General features: G+C 42.0%; 1 protein-coding gene across 3 annotated transcripts in view; it reads right to left on the bottom strand.

Moving 5' to 3' along the window:
• The window catches only part of LOC135378329 (AP-1 complex subunit gamma-1-like), a 77,344-nt gene that overhangs the window by 41,604 nt on the left and 18,644 nt on the right, over positions 1-17,096 (bottom strand). For 2 of the 3 annotated variants that reach the window (XM_064611338.1, XM_064611339.1), the window contains exons 2-6: positions 11,069-11,282; positions 8,825-8,949; positions 4,489-4,630; positions 4,225-4,321; positions 676-752 (exon numbers count right to left, since the gene is read on the bottom strand). In XM_064611338.1, coding sequence (XP_064467408.1) covers positions 676-752; positions 4,225-4,321; positions 4,489-4,630; positions 8,825-8,949; positions 11,069-11,282 — 655 coding nt within the window. Of the gene's footprint in view, positions 1-675; positions 753-4,224; positions 4,322-4,488; positions 4,631-8,824; positions 8,950-11,068; positions 11,283-14,767; positions 14,857-17,096 lie in introns of those variants that run through there. The other variant, XM_064611337.1, reaches the window with a different exon arrangement.

Genomic DNA, 17,096 nt, shown 5'->3' with positions numbered 1-17,096 from the left:
CGTCGCAATTCTCCCACATCGAATGGTCTTCTGTTCTATCAAGCGTGGACGAAATACCCCTCGATGTCCGCCGCATTCGTCGTTCATCACTCTAGCGCCAGGCGCTCCATCTCGTTGACAGTGCGATACGCTGGCTGCCCCTGCGCGAGACGATCTGGCTGTGCTACTAAAGTCGAGGTGCGTTTAATGTGCCGGGAAGAAAAAGCACCAGCATTTCGGTGCTCAAGTCGGGGTGCATTCAACACGAGCGCGTCCAATACGAGTAAACACCGTATGTACAACAACGACATAGATATTTTTGTACCTGCAACCTCCTGCACGAAAGCTTGTACCATAATAAATTCACGAACGTCTTCAGTGTTTCGGTTTCTGTGTTCCCCCTTTATCTCTGCACACTTATACTGAGTAGCCATGGCAGCACTTGCTGCATGCGCAAGAAGCTCTGCCAAGGCTGCTGAGAGTACAGGGCAGACTGAGAATACAGCAGTAACAAGCGCAGCTTGTTAAGAAGTCTGCCCTGCGCTGAAGGTTTTTAACACTTTTTCCCACCTCCAAATATGAACTCAATGTAATGAAGTGGCAATATATAAGGAAAGCCCCGAAAGATAGCACTACACTCACACAACTTGCTAACTTAACAGAATTCCATAAAACCTGAACACTGCAAGTACACACCTTCTTGAAGTGTTGCAGTGCATCAGGACTTCGCTCGCACATTTCTGTGATTAGGATCACTCCTGTGATGAGAACACCTGCAGAACATGAGAACAAAAAGGTTCAGGTTCCCTTTCTGAAAAACAATCTTCATAAAAGGAAGCTCCTTCTTTACATGCAGCTCTAAAAGGGTACACACTAGAGCACTGCACGGGCTCAGGCTTACCCGAAAACCCGAGCCGGGCCTGGCCAAGCTTCCTTTTTGCGAGCATGGGCTGGGCTCGGGTTTGACCATTATGGGCCCGGGTCGAGCCCGTACATTGCCGGGCCTAGGTCGGTCTCGCACCTATGTTACCCCTCTGTTAGATAGCCACAGTCAAATTTTACAGCCTGATACACTGGGCCGGGCCGGGTATCCTGTAAATTTCTTGGGCCCGGGACGGGCTTGGGCCGAGAAACTTGGGATCCTTCGGGCTTGGGTCGGGCCTGGGCTAGGTATGCAGCCTTCGGGCCGGGCCAGGGCAGGGCAGGTACATCAAGGGAAGGCTGGGCTCGAGCCGGGCCTCGGCCTAAAAATTCAGCCCGTGCAGTGCTCTAGTACACACATCAAACACTACAGCTATTATCTAGAAGTGAAGTTTCCAATATTCCCCCTGGGATGTGGGTTCAAATGATGACATTCTGCTAATTGAAATGACTGCACATGTGAGTTCATAGTCCAAGTTTCTATATCAATTACCTTCAGCTTCAGGACCATAGAATTAGGAGCAGGCTTTTTTGGATTAAATGCCTCTCCTGCATTCGTGGAGCAAAAATCAGATGTTATTTTTAGAGCTGCGCGAATATTCAAAATTTCGAATACTAATCGAATACCTGATGCTATTCACAACTTATTTTCAGCATTTGAAATTTTCGAATATTTCCCGAATAGTACTGAAGCGAGGTATTGCTATCGCCATTCTGCAAGTGGGCTTTGCCTCATTGCATCCAAGAGTTAAATGAAGCCCACTTCACATTATCGCCATTTTTTTTTTGTTCCATTCTGCAAGTCAGCTTCACATCATTACACTCGAGTGTTAGGTGAAGCCCACTTTACACTGTTTACAATATTCCGTCCCTAAAGTCTACAAATTTTGTGAGCGCATGGTCAACACTATACTATGGGCATTGCAATTTCCAGTAAATGCACTCCGAACTGTCATAGTTACGTTCAGTAACAGATGGAAATATGTGCAGTTTCTAAAAAAAGTACAAGAAATTCACGATGTAAACATAGAAATGAGGAGATGCACACAAAGCAGGCTGCATGCATCACGTGACTAACTCTTAATGCAGTTCATTACACTAATGCAGTCTACCAAACACAACACAGATGGACCCTTCTCTCACGATATGTTATGCTTCATGAAAAGCTCACAAGTTTGCAGCAGAACATCATCGAATGAATATATTTCACAAAATATTTCACCATGAGGTATTCGAAATTATTCGAATTGCACCTTTTCTGATTATTCGAATTTGATTCGCCTTCTGAAGAAATTATTCGGATTCGATTCGCCTTCTGAAGAAATTATTCAGATTCAATTTGCAATGGAAATTTTGCTATTTGCACAGCTCTAATTACTTTTAAATCTGTAATTCAGGGTGTCATTGGGCATCAATGATACATTCGGGTGTTATCGGGTTATTTTTCTTTCTGTCCAACAAGCCACCTGCAATTAAAATGCATAACAGTAGAACCTCGCTAATTCGAAATTCCTGTTAATTTGAAGGATTGCTGTGGTCCCGTCTTCGCGCGTTGCAATGTGGCCGCATAATTTGAAAAAAAAACTGGCCCGTATCCTGCTTAATTTGTAAGTTTCCTACCGAATTTCATCATCTACCATCGGCTTCCAACCCATGCAACGACAACCTGCCATAAAAACCACGTGCTTGCTCCCTTGCTGACTTCGCCTTCCCAACCGCCAGTCACGTGGCGCAACCTCCTCGCTCCTCGCGCTTCCTTGCCATCCAGCATCCCAGCTGTGCTACCATTACGGATTATGTTGCAAATCGGCGTTTTGGCTTGCTTTCGTTTCGTGCTTTTTAGTTGAGATCAACTTCAAAGTCCACTTCTTGCCTGTGGGCTGTGGAGGCAGCACGCAGGTGAAGTACAAGACGCCGACGATTAAAGAAAAAGTGACGATCATCCCAGCCACGAGATCTGCAACGTGCTGTAAGCTCCTGCCGGTGATGCAAGCAGAGTGACGGCGATGGCGAGGAATCTGCACGTGCGCCGTCGTTTTTGAAAATTTGTTAAGCAAACGGCGCGCACAGCGATATGATGGACTTCGTAGCCCATCTTGAACTAACGGTGACGTGCGATGTCATTTTTGGAAAGCGGCAGACGAAGAAAAGTGAGTTCTTCAGCAAATAAATGTATTTTCCTTCACCATGTGCCCAGGTTCGCTCAATTCGAACGCCCACTTCATTCGAAATTTTTGCACAGTCCAGGCAACTTCAAATTAACGAGGTTCTACTGTACTGGTCGAACATGCATACCTTGCCATTTACAGTGAAAAAGACCACATGTTGTAATATCAAATGTGCTTCGCATAGTTTATTGTTGCACTCAAATAATATTTACATGGGAGATGCATGCAAATCTATATTAAATAGTGCATGTGATACATGATACAACGTGTTACATGATTGGAATTCAGAGAGAAATCGAGTTTAACCTGAAAAGTCAGACTCTACATATAATCTGTCGTAATTTTACATTTGTGTATGTACTAAACTACGCTCAGAACCAACAGATGACAAAACAGTTTGAAACATGTGAAGTCAGGCAACACTCCCATTGCCTCTCTCAATGTAAGAGCCACAGCAATGCTTGCTGGCATGAGCACCATGAGCCTGCCTATCAACGTGTGCTACGACAGCTCAAATATTTTTAAAAATGGCAGTGACGCCTCTTCCAGTACTCGACACATATCAAACAATGATACTCTTGCAATTTTGAACTGAACAAAAATTTGGGAAGGATTGCTTGTTGTGCTTGTTTATCCTAACTGTAATTGAGACTAGCAGTCCATACAGTGTGCAGCTATCCCAGAGAGAAACAAAATAGCAGGCATAGTGCACAACACAAATTATTCAATCTGCCTTTGTATGAAATCTTCACAAATAGAGCACAAAATTACAAATTGACATAAACTTTGTTCATGTATGTCTTAACAGGTTCTTGTGAAGCAGTTTCAAGATGGGGTTCAGTACTTACACATTTATTTATTTCATCATAAAGTTAGCTCCAGGGCTGATATAATTTTTAAAACCAATTATTAAAACGAGCCAGAGCCACTATGTTTGGCTGTTCAACTGAAGAGGCTTGAACACCTGAAATACTGAACCAAGTGTTTGGAATTTTATCAACTGGCAATTTAAGCATTAGTTTCTCTTTTTCTGTGGGACGGAAGTGTAAGGGGACAAAACAAATACAATTTATGTTACCGAGGCATGAAGAAGTTTTCAAATCGGGTCAATGCCAAACTGCTCGAGCTTTCCATCAAAGACGTGAGAGGTACTTACCATGATTCTTTTCTGTAAGTAATGAACGTGTTGCTGGAATGAACATCTCCATGAGTTCAGGAACTTTTCGTATGATGCGGAAGGCACACAGTGCAGCCTGGAAAGGCAGGTCAGGCACACTTCAAAGTGGAGTCAAAGTGCATCTTGACAAATATGCGTTGCCTTTTGGCATACTGCAGAGGTAAGAGGTCGCAAGTAAAGTGCACATGCTGGAGCACTTAACTGCTTTCTTACAGCTAAGTTAAAACATGTCTCAATACACACCTTTTTACGAATGTAGGCGTTTGAGGTTTTGAGAAGTCTCTCCACTTCGCCAGCCAAGTCACGGCTCATCTCTGGGGAGCAGATGGAACCCAGGGCACACAATGCGAGGCCCACCATGAATTGAGTTGGGCTGTTGAGATCACTGAGAGACAAAACAGCCACATTGATGACTAGTAACTAAAAACTAACACAAAGTACTTCGAAGTCCTTTCATAGATGCAATATGTATCATGCGCAACCAAACCATTAATCATGCAAACCTACATTATCCTACATTAAACAGTAAGCTTGTTACAGAACAGTTTGATTGTGCAGGTTTGCTGTGCATACACAGAGTGAACAGTTTTCACAATTTTTTTTTCTTCTTGTAAATGCTAGGGCAAACACAAATTGAAATAATTAGTTGTAATAAATTGAAAGAATGAGTTGTCAAACTGAGTGATTTCTATAGATTTTTGGGATCATCAATGAAAACAATCTCTACTGTAAGGCATTAGGACATTCTGTAAGGCTTAGGGTTTGTTTTTTTTTTTTTTTTTTGTAAGGAAATGTAGAGAGAAGTAGTCTGCCTTTGGTCACTGTGCTGTGCACAATGAATTATTATAAAAGCATGCACAAGGACTGAGCATTGGTGTGGCAGAAACGAATTACTTGTACCTTAGCAGAATGAATGTGTTTAAAAAATGGTCATGAGCATCTCCATAATACTGCTACCTTTCTGACTAATATTATTGGCAAGATAAGATGATACAACACACGGGAGATGGTTTTTTTCTGCACTGCCATAACAACAATATCATTGAGGTTGAAGTGTATTGTAGTCACACAAGGCCAAATAAACCTGCTTCAACAGTTCAGTGTAAATGTAACTTGAAAGCAATAGATGCTAGTTATGAACCTTTACATCTAGGGAAAGAGATTATTCCTTTACCCAGAATTGTCAAAAGGCTAACAAAATGTTTAATCAGGGCCACAATAAAATATGTGTATTTTGATTTTTTTTAGACATTGATTACAATGATCCTATTAAAAATAACATGCTGCTTCATGGCGGCTTCCTGAATTTTTTCTTCCTTATGCTTGTGTGTATCGCTCAGCGTATTCCCTTTCTGAATGCCATTGTGGTATACATCTGCAACACAGAGCAAAACTTGTGGAGGATAATTTAGAGAGGTGGGAGACTTCTGCAACCGAGAGAAGTTGTAGTTTCCATTGCCACATGTGTGCTATGTCAGCTGCATTCTTAAAATGTGTAGGTGCAAAATTTCACTGCAGAACATGTACAACTGCAATATGATCTAAACTGGCAACCTTTTTCGCAGAATTCATGTACTGGCTGCAGCCTGACTAATCAACTTTTCAACAATGAAAGCATTAATCAATGGGTCTGACTCTAACTTGCTTCAAGGTGTATTGGACTGACACGAAGGATGATTGTTTGCATAGGTATGAACCTAAGATATTTTTTCTTTGTAGCAGCAGTGGCAATAGCTGCATAGAAAATTGGCAATATCGCCAACTGCAGTATCACCCCTGGTGATGAAACTCCCCATTTCATCACCTTGAAATAAAGCTGTTGTTGTTGGATCCACAAGCAGCGAAACTAATGTTGCTTGACATCATAGTCGCCACTCTACTAGCAAAACTGCCGGCTCCCATAGGCAGTGGCCTTGGGACGTAACACACTGCATTACTCGTGTAATATGTACACTAGTTTGGCATAAAACATGCTAAAAAAACATGATTTGTGCTCTTACAGTTTCGCAAGCAGTTAGTTGAACCTCGATATAACGAACCTTGATTTAGAAAAATTCTCCATGTAACGAGTTTTTCCTTGTTCTGCATTAAAAGCCACGTATTTTCTACCTCGATATAGCTAATTCCTTCCACGGGATGGGACCTCGATGTAGCGAAGTGCGCGTTTCTGTGAATTTCTTTTCAACGGCTTCTCTGCAAGGCTTTTTCGGTAACGGATGCAAAAAGCCAGGCAGAATTATATCTTACGGAGAAAGCATCACAGAACGATCACCCTCACTTTGTGTTTGTCAGGCTGCAAACCTAGTGAGGGGGTATCCCCTCTCACCTCTCTCTTTCCCAATCTCCACCTCTCTCTTTCCCAATCTCCCCCTCTCCCTCCGAGCTACGCAGTTTCCCCTCCGCGTCTCCATGTGACTGCTTTACGGCAGCAGTGCGGCGACACCAGTGAATCATCGTTCCCAGTTGTGATTCATTCACGTGTCGTGTCTGTTTGCTGTAAGGTTTTGAAATGCTAATTTGCAACGCTACGCGTTGTCCCAACCGAATTTGGAGAGGACTGTGAAGGTCATTTGGTGTTATGAACGGGTTGGTCCGGCGATGCAACAACAGGAGCAGATGAAGTTGAAGGATTATTTTTGTAAATAAAATCATTCACATTTAATTTTTGTCGTGCATTTCGTTACCATATCAAGCGGATAGGGTACCAAGTTTTGAATTTTGATATTATACAGCTTAAGAGTTGTATCAGCTCTCTTCAAGAGAACCTCGATTTAACAAATTTCTTGAACTAACGAAGTAACTTGCACGCATATTCTGCTTTGTTCTATCTAGGTTTAACTGTATCTGGCTCAGCGCCTCTCAGCACCTGGTTTCTGCCTGCCACATTTTCGCCACGCCCTCCGCATGTACCCACTTCACAACCAATGTTGATGGACGATACTGTCACTCAACTATAAAACAAGCACAGAAAGCAACATTGGACAAACACCCTACAAACTTGCAACACCATGTGACATACACAAAGATGGCAAACATAGCATACTCTGGATTGTAACATGGCTCCCACTCAATTTTGGAATAAGAATTCCAAGGTCTTTCAAGGACCTTTCAAGACTCAGTCGTCATATTGTCCGGAAATGTAAAACACAGTTTATGACCGGGACTTCAATTTTTCGCAAAAATATTTATGAGTATCACACTACAGAATACATGGGAACTGCACAAGAGTGACCCGTTCACAAACATGACTGCAGACTCCCGAATGTTAGAGATTATAAGATAGAAAGGAAGGCTGATGAATACAACGAAGGGCGCCGTTCATTTCTTGCATTTCTGGCTTCCGCTACAGATGGCTATTGCAATGAGTGCTAACAGCTATGGTTTTGAAACTACAGTTCAGACTCTGGATAAGCAGAATTTGCACAGCAGCTCTGCAAGAATAAGGAAAAGATGCGAAATCAATTATTTTCAAGGACTGTGGAAAATTCTGTATACAAGGGTTTCAAGAACCAGTGGGAACCATGTTGTTAGTGCGCCTAGTGGCGACTTCCAGCAGCGACTGTGCCAACCATCGCCGGTTGCTCTGCAGTTATGGCAGGCTAGGATTTTCTTTTCATGCTTGCGTATTGCAATGATAATGTGAATACCGGCTTTACTGGGAGCCCATGACCCGTCTACTAAAATTTGGGAGCCATTTCAAAACTGTGTTGTGAATCTACAAATGTTCCGGTGCAATTTGCACATGCCCTACTTTTCAGACTTTCCTGGGAGAAAAAGTGCGCAAATTATGCGAGTAAATAAGACACATGTCGGAACTAATCATAACGATTGAGGTTTACGCTCCCCCGATGCCATTCCTCAAGGTGGCCGTGTGCTCAAGAGTAATTGCTGAGGTGTGGTATACAATGTATGCGCAACCAACATTCAACTGCACTGTGGTAGCAAACCAGGGTGTTTGTTGATAGATCTCCCTTATCTTTTTCTTAAGCATATTTTCTATAGCCAAGGTTCCTGCTGTTTGTGTTCCTCCATCAAGTTTCACGAACCAGATACCAGGGCTATTCGCATCTAAACCATGTCCTGTTTGCCACACACTGTTCACGAAGTTCCGTTCATTCTTCTGCTGCCTTTCTGATATCACTCCTGTACTCTTTCATTTTGCGTCTTTTTTCCTGCTTGTTCTGCCAAAATATATCACCAAGAGGTCCCAACAAGACACTTTATAGGTTACTCCTAGATTTTAGTGCACAGGCATCGAAAGTAGGAAGCGCTTTAGATTTAGATAACCCTGGTGCATTGGCACATAAAAATCGTTGGGGGTTATACAAACAACTGGAATTTTAGTTTATAAAAGGGGATTTATCAACAAACATCCCAGACCACAAACTAGAATGTAACACCCCCCCCACCATGTAATACATAAATTTGCTTGGGTGGATGCTTAGCACCACCCTGATGATCGAATGGAATTATGGAATCGATGGAATTAATCCTCAAATCTCAGACCTGGTTGCTTCTATGTTTTTATGTGCTGGTGTGCATTTCTATCTATTAAAAGTAAATTATGCACAAAACATACTTTTTTAAAGAATTAGTTATAAGCAGATGGACATCCTGACGTTCATCAAGCAGCAGCATTGCTCCCAAGTAACCAATGCGCTTGTCAGTAAACCGAGGTGATGCAATCAGCTTCAGGCACTCCAGCTGCATGGAAATAAAACAGTAGCAGTGCATTATAGAAAGAACCTCACATGTCCATCATATCACAAAGCATCACACTATTGCTACAATGTACAGGTACAGCAAGACTGATTGCATGAGTTGCACACAGCATGATTTATAGAAACACTGTTCTAAAAAAGCTATTGCTGTTCACCAAGAATGCTTCTGCGTGTGTCACACACACATACACACACAAAAAAAGAACAGTCATGTGAGTGCACAGGCAGGAGAGAAATGCGTACCTTGCTCTTTGAAGGAACACAAGATACGTAGTAAAATATAGGAACCAAAAATGTTGCTTCAGACTATAGGCACTGAGCCGCAAACACGAGCAGTTATTGTGCACCTTACATGAATGCAGTGAATTTTTCTTGAGAAAGAAATCGAATAACATGGGAGATAGGGTGCCCACTAGCCGGCAGAAAATGCTTCGAATCAAAGACAGGACAAAGAGGACAAAACAACAAATCTTCGAATGGATGCAAAGCTGTATTAGAATGAGTGCCAGTCCTTGTCCTGTGCGTTTCTTCACTGTCAAGTCTCTCTTACGCAGTCACTCACACTTTCATTTTTTCAACAGCTTAGCCTGTGGGTAACGCACTTTAACCAAGATGATCACGCCCTCAAGGTCACGGGAACAATTTCTACCAGGGTTGGTTAGCGGAAACAGAAATGAGAAACGTTAAATACCCAAATTCCTCAGGAAACTGAAATAGAAACAGAAACGAAAATATTCTCCGTTACCTTTACTGGAAACTGAAATGGAAATCCACTGAGGAAGCTGAAACTGCTACCAAAAATCGTCTGTACACAATAATGGAAACGAAAACAAAAAATTGAATTTCTTAGGTACCAGGAACAGAAACATTCTTATTTTTGGTAACCAACCCTGATTTCTATACTTTTGATGGTAGGTAACTAGATATGAAGTATTCATGATAGACCATGTAAACAACACATGCAGGTGCAGAGCATGCTGGGTAGGCATACTAAGTGTTACTGGAATGTTTTTCAGCTGATTTTCAAGGACCACATTATATAAAATAGCACATCAGCACCAGAAGTTTGAGCTCTTGTCTCAACTCTAAGCACGCTGAAAGTATTCTCCCGACTTGAAGGGTGCAACAGTACTGAAAAAGGAACACGACCCACACTCTTATCTGCCGAAAGAATATGCGTCAAGAACAAAAAAGGAAACAGCTTAGGTGTCAAAGCAGACAAGATATGTGGTGTAAAAGAATAATATGCTTGAATAAAGGTTGGCTTGGGAATTTGAGAATTCTTTGCTTTTCCGCCTATCATGTGTTTTGTTCTTTGTACCAAAGTAACACTTCCAAACACATGTCTGCTCTATGTAGTGGAACTGGCATCACTGGAGGCATGGTCATATCTACGGCAAATTCACGCGGTCATTTCCTGGCAGATCTTTTTGCAAGATTCCAAGCAACTGTGTTCCCTTGCTCGAGACGTAGCAATCTGGTGTGTTCCCGTGGCACTTTCTGAGCGCCAGAAATTTGCCAGCTAGCACTTTTTCCACCCGGCCTCGAAGCGATCAGGCAGCAGATTGCCCAACTATATCCGGTGTTGTCACATCCGCAAAGCAAGAGTGGCAAGGGCCCTCATTAGCCCGGACGTCAAAGTTCACGTGGGTTAGCAGACGACAAAACCCGAAGACCAGCGACCGTGCCCCTAGCGTGATCCAAGTGACTAAAACTGCTAGATTCCTGGCACTCATGTTCGAGTGCCAACGGTCACGCGATCCAGCACGGGCGCTGACCTAGCAAATTCAGAGTGCTAGGCAGTGTTGCACAACGAAATGACCACCCGAGTTTGCCATTAGGCTCGCCATTCACATTTGCATGCACATAAACATTAAGATGATGTTGCTAAAGATTGATTGATTGATTGATTGATGTGTTTAATGGCACAAAGGCAACAAAGGCCATAGAGCGCCAAAACCATGTTGCCATGTTGCCATGTTGCTAAAGAGTCAACATCTATGGGTAAGGGACAAAAATGTGCTTGCGTTAGTGGCTCAACAGCGATACATAGTGAGCGATAGAAGTTGCACAGAGTGATTTTCATGAAACACAAGGAATACCTGTCCAAAGTGTGCAGGGTATCCAAGCATGTGGATGTAGAGAAGCTTTGCAACATTGCGACAGCGCCACATGTTGTCCTCCTCTCTGAAAGTTGAACGAATGTAGGCGCATTCCTTTTGTACAACCGCCCGCTCGTCTGCTGCTGTGCGCGCTGCACGGATCTGACGAATCAGGTCCCGCAGCCGCATCGGAGTCGGCATTCCGGTCGTCAACCTGGATGCCACCACAACATTGCATGATCAACACTGAAGACAATATGTTAGCAGCTTCAACCATGGAATTTGAACCTAATCTAAAATAATTTTGATGACCTATGACTGAATTAGGCTGAAAATTGAAACAATGTTAGAAAATGGTGCAACTGGCAGATATGATAATCCAAAACTCAAAAGGCACGTACCAGCTGAAACATTAGTTCACGAAGGCATGACACAATCGGACAATAAATGTGAACCTAACAAGTAAATGTTTTTGGAACAGAAAGATCTTGCCTTGATAAAGTTTTCAATCAGATGTGGCATTGTTCCTGCGACCCATGATCAGATGTGTTACTTCAAGTTGGCTTGAATTGATATTAAAGTGTATCATTCCTATAAAATATTTTCTGTTTTCACTATTAGATCCCATCTAAAGCTAAAGGGTTCCATCCAAAGCCTAAACTGTGCATACTTTAGGTGCAGAACACAGCCACAAACCAAAGCTGGAAGGAAAGAAATTACTTGAAGCCAGACTAATAGTAGACAAATTGCACAAGTTAGAAGTCCCTTCATTGTTATTACAATTGTCTTTCACTGTAATATTGTGATCGTAAGTAGCAGGATGCAAGAGAATCAGTAAGCTGTAATTCTAGAAAAAATTCAAATTAAGAAATAGACAGAAAAAGAACTATCACAAAGTGGGGCCTGTAAAATGTTGTCGATTCTGCTTGTAAGCATCCATATATTCGTTTTGCAATCACAATGAAGGCAGAAATGAAATAATGGAAGTGCAAATCACAAGCAGTTATACGCGTGTTCTACTGGGCAATCTCCAGTTGACAGTAAGTCCTGGAGGTTGCAGGTCAGCAAAAGAAACAGAAATCTAGGTGCAATAATATGAAAGAAAAAAGAAACTTGATACTAGGCCTCAGAGTTCCATGATTTGGGCATATAGTGTAGCACAGAAAGCAAACACCGTGGGGCATCAACATCCTCAAGAGCAGGTATGTATCTTGCAGCAAAAAAGTAATCAAGCTGGCCTTGGTGGCTCAGTGGTGAATGAATCTGCTCACTGATAATAATATAACAGGTTTGTACCTAGCCTGTCATGCCACCAATCCTCTTCTGGGAGAATAAACAGCATGTGCCATGTGTTGAGATTTTTGCACATAATGAAAAAAATACTGTTGCCACCACTCATATCGACACCTCAGCTGACAATTTACAGACTAGAGCAGCTACTAAAAATTGTTTGTTTTACCTTCAGGGCTCAAACTTGTTTCTGAAATGATGGTCAGTCACTTAGAAAGTTATACACAGTGTGATGGTTTGCTTTGAACAATCACCCTACCCAATAAACTCACAGAGACATGGACTTCTCGTCAGCTGGGCCCTGCATACACCCACTACACAGGCTTCTTTGTTCTCTCAAATTCATGCAAGACATGCAACATTTGATGTCTAGAAAGGCTGTACTAGCTCCCCATCCATTTCATATGGGACATGCTTTACCCTTTTTCTCGGCAACAGACGGATAAGCTTTGATTCAAGTGCCCTTCCTTTTTATTTTATTTTTTCAAATATGCAAATATTCATAATCTGGAATGAGAAAACTTTTCTTATTTTTAGTTGTGGTACATATATAAAGTAAGCAAACATTAAAAATATATTATTTGTACACAACCATTTAGAGCATTTTTTCTCTGAAAAGGAAATAGATAGAAAAAGCAAAATCAGTGTTGATCAGAAAAAATGTTTCAAGAGTAGGTGCCACAACTGCACCACCCGTTGATTTTTGCAAAAAGAAATATCAAATATGAGTGCATGTAAGCAGATGTCAAACGCATTCATACTGCAATCACCCTGTGTTGCCACCTCATGTTACTCAGCAAAAACTGCACAAAAATAGTCTAGAACATTCAAGAAGAACCATCTGCAATGCAGGTTCTCTTTTTGTGTGTGTATGTGTGTATGCGTGTAGAGAAAGTGAAATTATTTGTATCTGTGAAACAAACAACTTTCAATTGTGAACAAGACAAGGAATGCTGCATACCTAAATGTAAATAATGATTCAGACTGCATCACTGAGTTTACACTTCAACATTATTTAATCGGCTACAGATAAACTATTGAGGATGGTTTTTTCAAAAAAGTTTTTAGCGTCAAAGGCTGCCTGATAGCAATCACAAGATGCTGATTTCAAACACTGTAAATGTGGCTATAAATATAGCTACAGAAGTGTAAATGTGACTGTAAACTGCTATATAGGCTAGAAAGATGGCTGGATAACCGAGAGATTGTACAGGGGGATTTGGTACGTGCACATGGTGAAAGAACTGCAGCAAGAAGACTAGGACACGGGTTAATAAACAATCTAGACAGGACAACTGCAGCCGTCCTGTGTACATTGTTTATTAACCCGTGTCCTAGTCTTTTTGATGCAGTTCTTCCACCATGCGGATAAGAATAGCCAGGAAATAATCCAGCCAAAAACATTCGGTTCTCAGCGAACAAACTCATGCACTTTCTCCTTCAGGTATGACATACTGATGAGCATTATTGCCCACTTTTGTGAATCACGTCTCATGCCAAAAGCAGCGCATTAGAGATTTGTGGTAAAACGTGTCATCATGCGATCCTCATGCACTCAAAAACATTGGCATAGAAGTGTCCAATAGGTTGTGCGCAGTTTTTGTATTGCTTTCACAGCACTGAGGATACCTGAATTTTTTTTAAACGTAAAGGCACACCACACCCACGCATTTGCATTTCCATTGCAGACATTTCTGGGCAGGAAATTAGCAACTCCTTCGCAAATCGTTGATTCTGCAGATTCCCATGGAGTCACAGGAAAATAAGTCTAGGTCTTGTCTCCCCGAGATATGCTACAATTAAAATTTCCAGCAGGACGTACACTACAGTTACATTATGAAAAAAACAAAAATGAAAAGAATTTAAAGTACTAGTATTTTCATAAAAATGCAGCAGTAGACTTCAAATAGCAACTCTGCCACATAGTTTCTGCATTTTAGCAGGCGCTATGGTGGGGGGGCATCGACCCTGAATGGATACTGTGAATGTGTACTCTTCCTTGTCCTATCAACCTGCAGCTGACATTATGTAAACCAATAATGACACTAAGAACGCATGAAACTCACAGAAAAGGTTGCAAAAAAGGCAGAAAAGGTATGGACAATAACGAGACTGCACCGAGAAGTCTGCAGACTGCATTATTTATCTAAGACCAGTACAGGATGTCAAATGAAATGAATAAACACATATTAACACATCATAGTACCTTACAGTATACTATTACTTCAGCAAAGGTGAAAACAAACACTGAACTCCCATCACTCTTCAACTAAGAACCAACTGCACATTAACAGTCAACGTTCAACCTGTCTTTAGAAGCCATGCTTCGTGCCAATGATATGGAATAAGGCACCAAAGTACGACTGCTGTCCACGAGCAACCAATTCATCCAGCAAAATGCAGCCTTACATTGCTATGCTGTCATAATCCACTGTGTACGAGTTCATTCCCAACATTAGCAACTGCTTCAAATGCGCAACAAGATGCTCAAGCAGCTGTAAACTGCCTAATCACCTTCCTGTCTGGCCTCTCCAAAGTCGAGAGACCAACGAGAGGAGGAAAAGGAAATGATAAGAGACCGCAGCAAATTAGCCTGCTCTCTGCAGAAACCTTAAGCTCAATCTTAGGTTGATGAAGTGCCCTGTGCATAGTATAGTACCCTGAACAGAAACTTTGATGCAAAACAAGGGAAATGGGGTGAGCTGCGATATGTAAGAGGAAAAAAAAAGGGAACCACGCTCGCGAAGCATGATTGCCAGCAGCCTCAAGCAAAACAGGACTTGTTGCTGTGGTCGTGCTGCAATAGTCACACCAAGTAAATAACTGAAGCGAAACATACAAAAGGAACTCTCCCAGGAAGACACACAAATAATTCAAACAGACTGATCTTACGGGGTCAATTATCATTTAATTAATTCCAGATCTGATAAGTTTCTGCTGTCCAAAGCTAAGCCAGTGTTTTGCATTACCTACGTCTTACACCTTTATAATATACTGTGCTGCTCTCTAAGCTTGCCATGTCAATTCAAGGGCCTCCATTTTCACTGAGCACTGGCATGACACAATCGGCAGTTTGATACAATAAAGAAGCACAGTCATAAAGTGGAGGGACAAAGCATGCAGATATCTGCCATACTAGTCAGAACTGCTCTATTTCTTTACTACTGCTGACGTTCCAGGAACTAACCATAAACCTGACACCCTAATGCTTGTGCTCACGCAAAAGCAATAACGAAATACAATATAGTGACTTCATCTCCGAGCTCTTTTAATGCTCTTTCCCTCACATGGTCAAAGTTTTTCAATTGGTCATCGCCTTTTTTTTTCCATGCAAGTTACGCGACATGCACGTAATCCTTCTCCACTGACTAAGAAATTCCACATGCCTTTAATGTTTTTTTTTAGAGAGAAGTACTCGCTCCAGTGTGTCTCACCCACAGCAGTCATACCCCACTGTACATGCACCCAAATGTACCCCGTTGGTTCTCCACTGTACAACCTGTCACGTAGACGACACCTGTGAGTGACAATCACTCCCGAAGCTCGCACTGCGACGTCACAATGGCATTTGTTTTGGAACGCTCGAACATTGTCTTTCACAGGGCTGTTATTGGCTTTACTTGGGCTAACTTAGTAATTCCTGGCACATAATAAAACATTTAATCCCGGCCTGAATCGACAACTTCCCTACGACCACAAACCCACAAAAGCCCGGCGAAGTAATGCTTCCTATTTTCATCATCATAGCCTGCGCTGTCAGAGTGAAACTGCTCAGAGGACAAAGAGCCACATGCCTGACACCTGTGCCGTGTCACTCTGACGCAACCCTCGAGCACACTATCGCGGTCGACAACAGCTGAAGTTTTTCCCTGAGAACCAACAACACAGACAGTACTTTGAAAGCTGTGACAAACCCCTCTGGAAGACAGCCAGCAATTATTTTTGGCCAATGAGGGCCACTGACTATGAGCAGGTGCTGATGTTCACAAAACACAAAACTCAGCTAGCTCACTGTGCACTACATAAACGATGGGAAACACGAGCAGGGCCGATACTATAGAACTATACTCTTGCGTTCAGAGCAGTAAGACATTTGAAAAATAAGCGAATGGCAAGAAGCCAATCAACCTGTGTGTAGGAGGAATTCCAGAGAAATGCTGATCATATTGAACCCAGTTGAAAATATGCGTAGATAAAAAGTAAATCACAAGCCCGCGAGATAAGGTAAAAAGAATGACGATTAACCGGTTAGAAGCATGAATAATTTAATTACGAGACTTTCGTGCAGTAGTCTGCACTTCTGCAGGTAACAAAATACATGGTACAGCAAGACTATACATGTTCAACTCATGTAAAAAGAGAGATTGAGAAAGTGGGCAAAGGTTATACAAAAACCACCCTTGCCCACTTTCTCCCTCTCTCTCTTTTCTTGAGCTGAACATGTATAAAGTCTCGCTATACCATGTATTTTGTTACCCGAAGAAGTGCAGACTACTGCACGAAAGTCTCGTAATTAAATTATTCATGCTTCTAACCAGTTAACTGTCATTCTTTTTACAGTTGAAAATACCAAAAATGAGTGAGAGGCATTAATATGGTGAACAGCACACATCAATTCAAAGGAATCGCTAAAATTACTTTGCAGCCCTCCCCACACGTTTTACTGCTCCTGCACATTTGGGGTTATACGCTACGACAGCGTGTTTCTGCACATGAGAGGAGGTGTCAGGAGGGAAGT

Source organism: Ornithodoros turicata, chromosome 1 (genome assembly GCF_037126465.1).
Source record: "Ornithodoros turicata isolate Travis chromosome 1, ASM3712646v1, whole genome shotgun sequence".
NCBI lineage: Eukaryota > Metazoa > Arthropoda > Arachnida > Ixodida > Argasidae > Ornithodoros > Ornithodoros turicata.
Note: the sequence above shows the minus strand (reverse complement) of the source record. Positions and strands in the feature narration are given on the sequence as shown.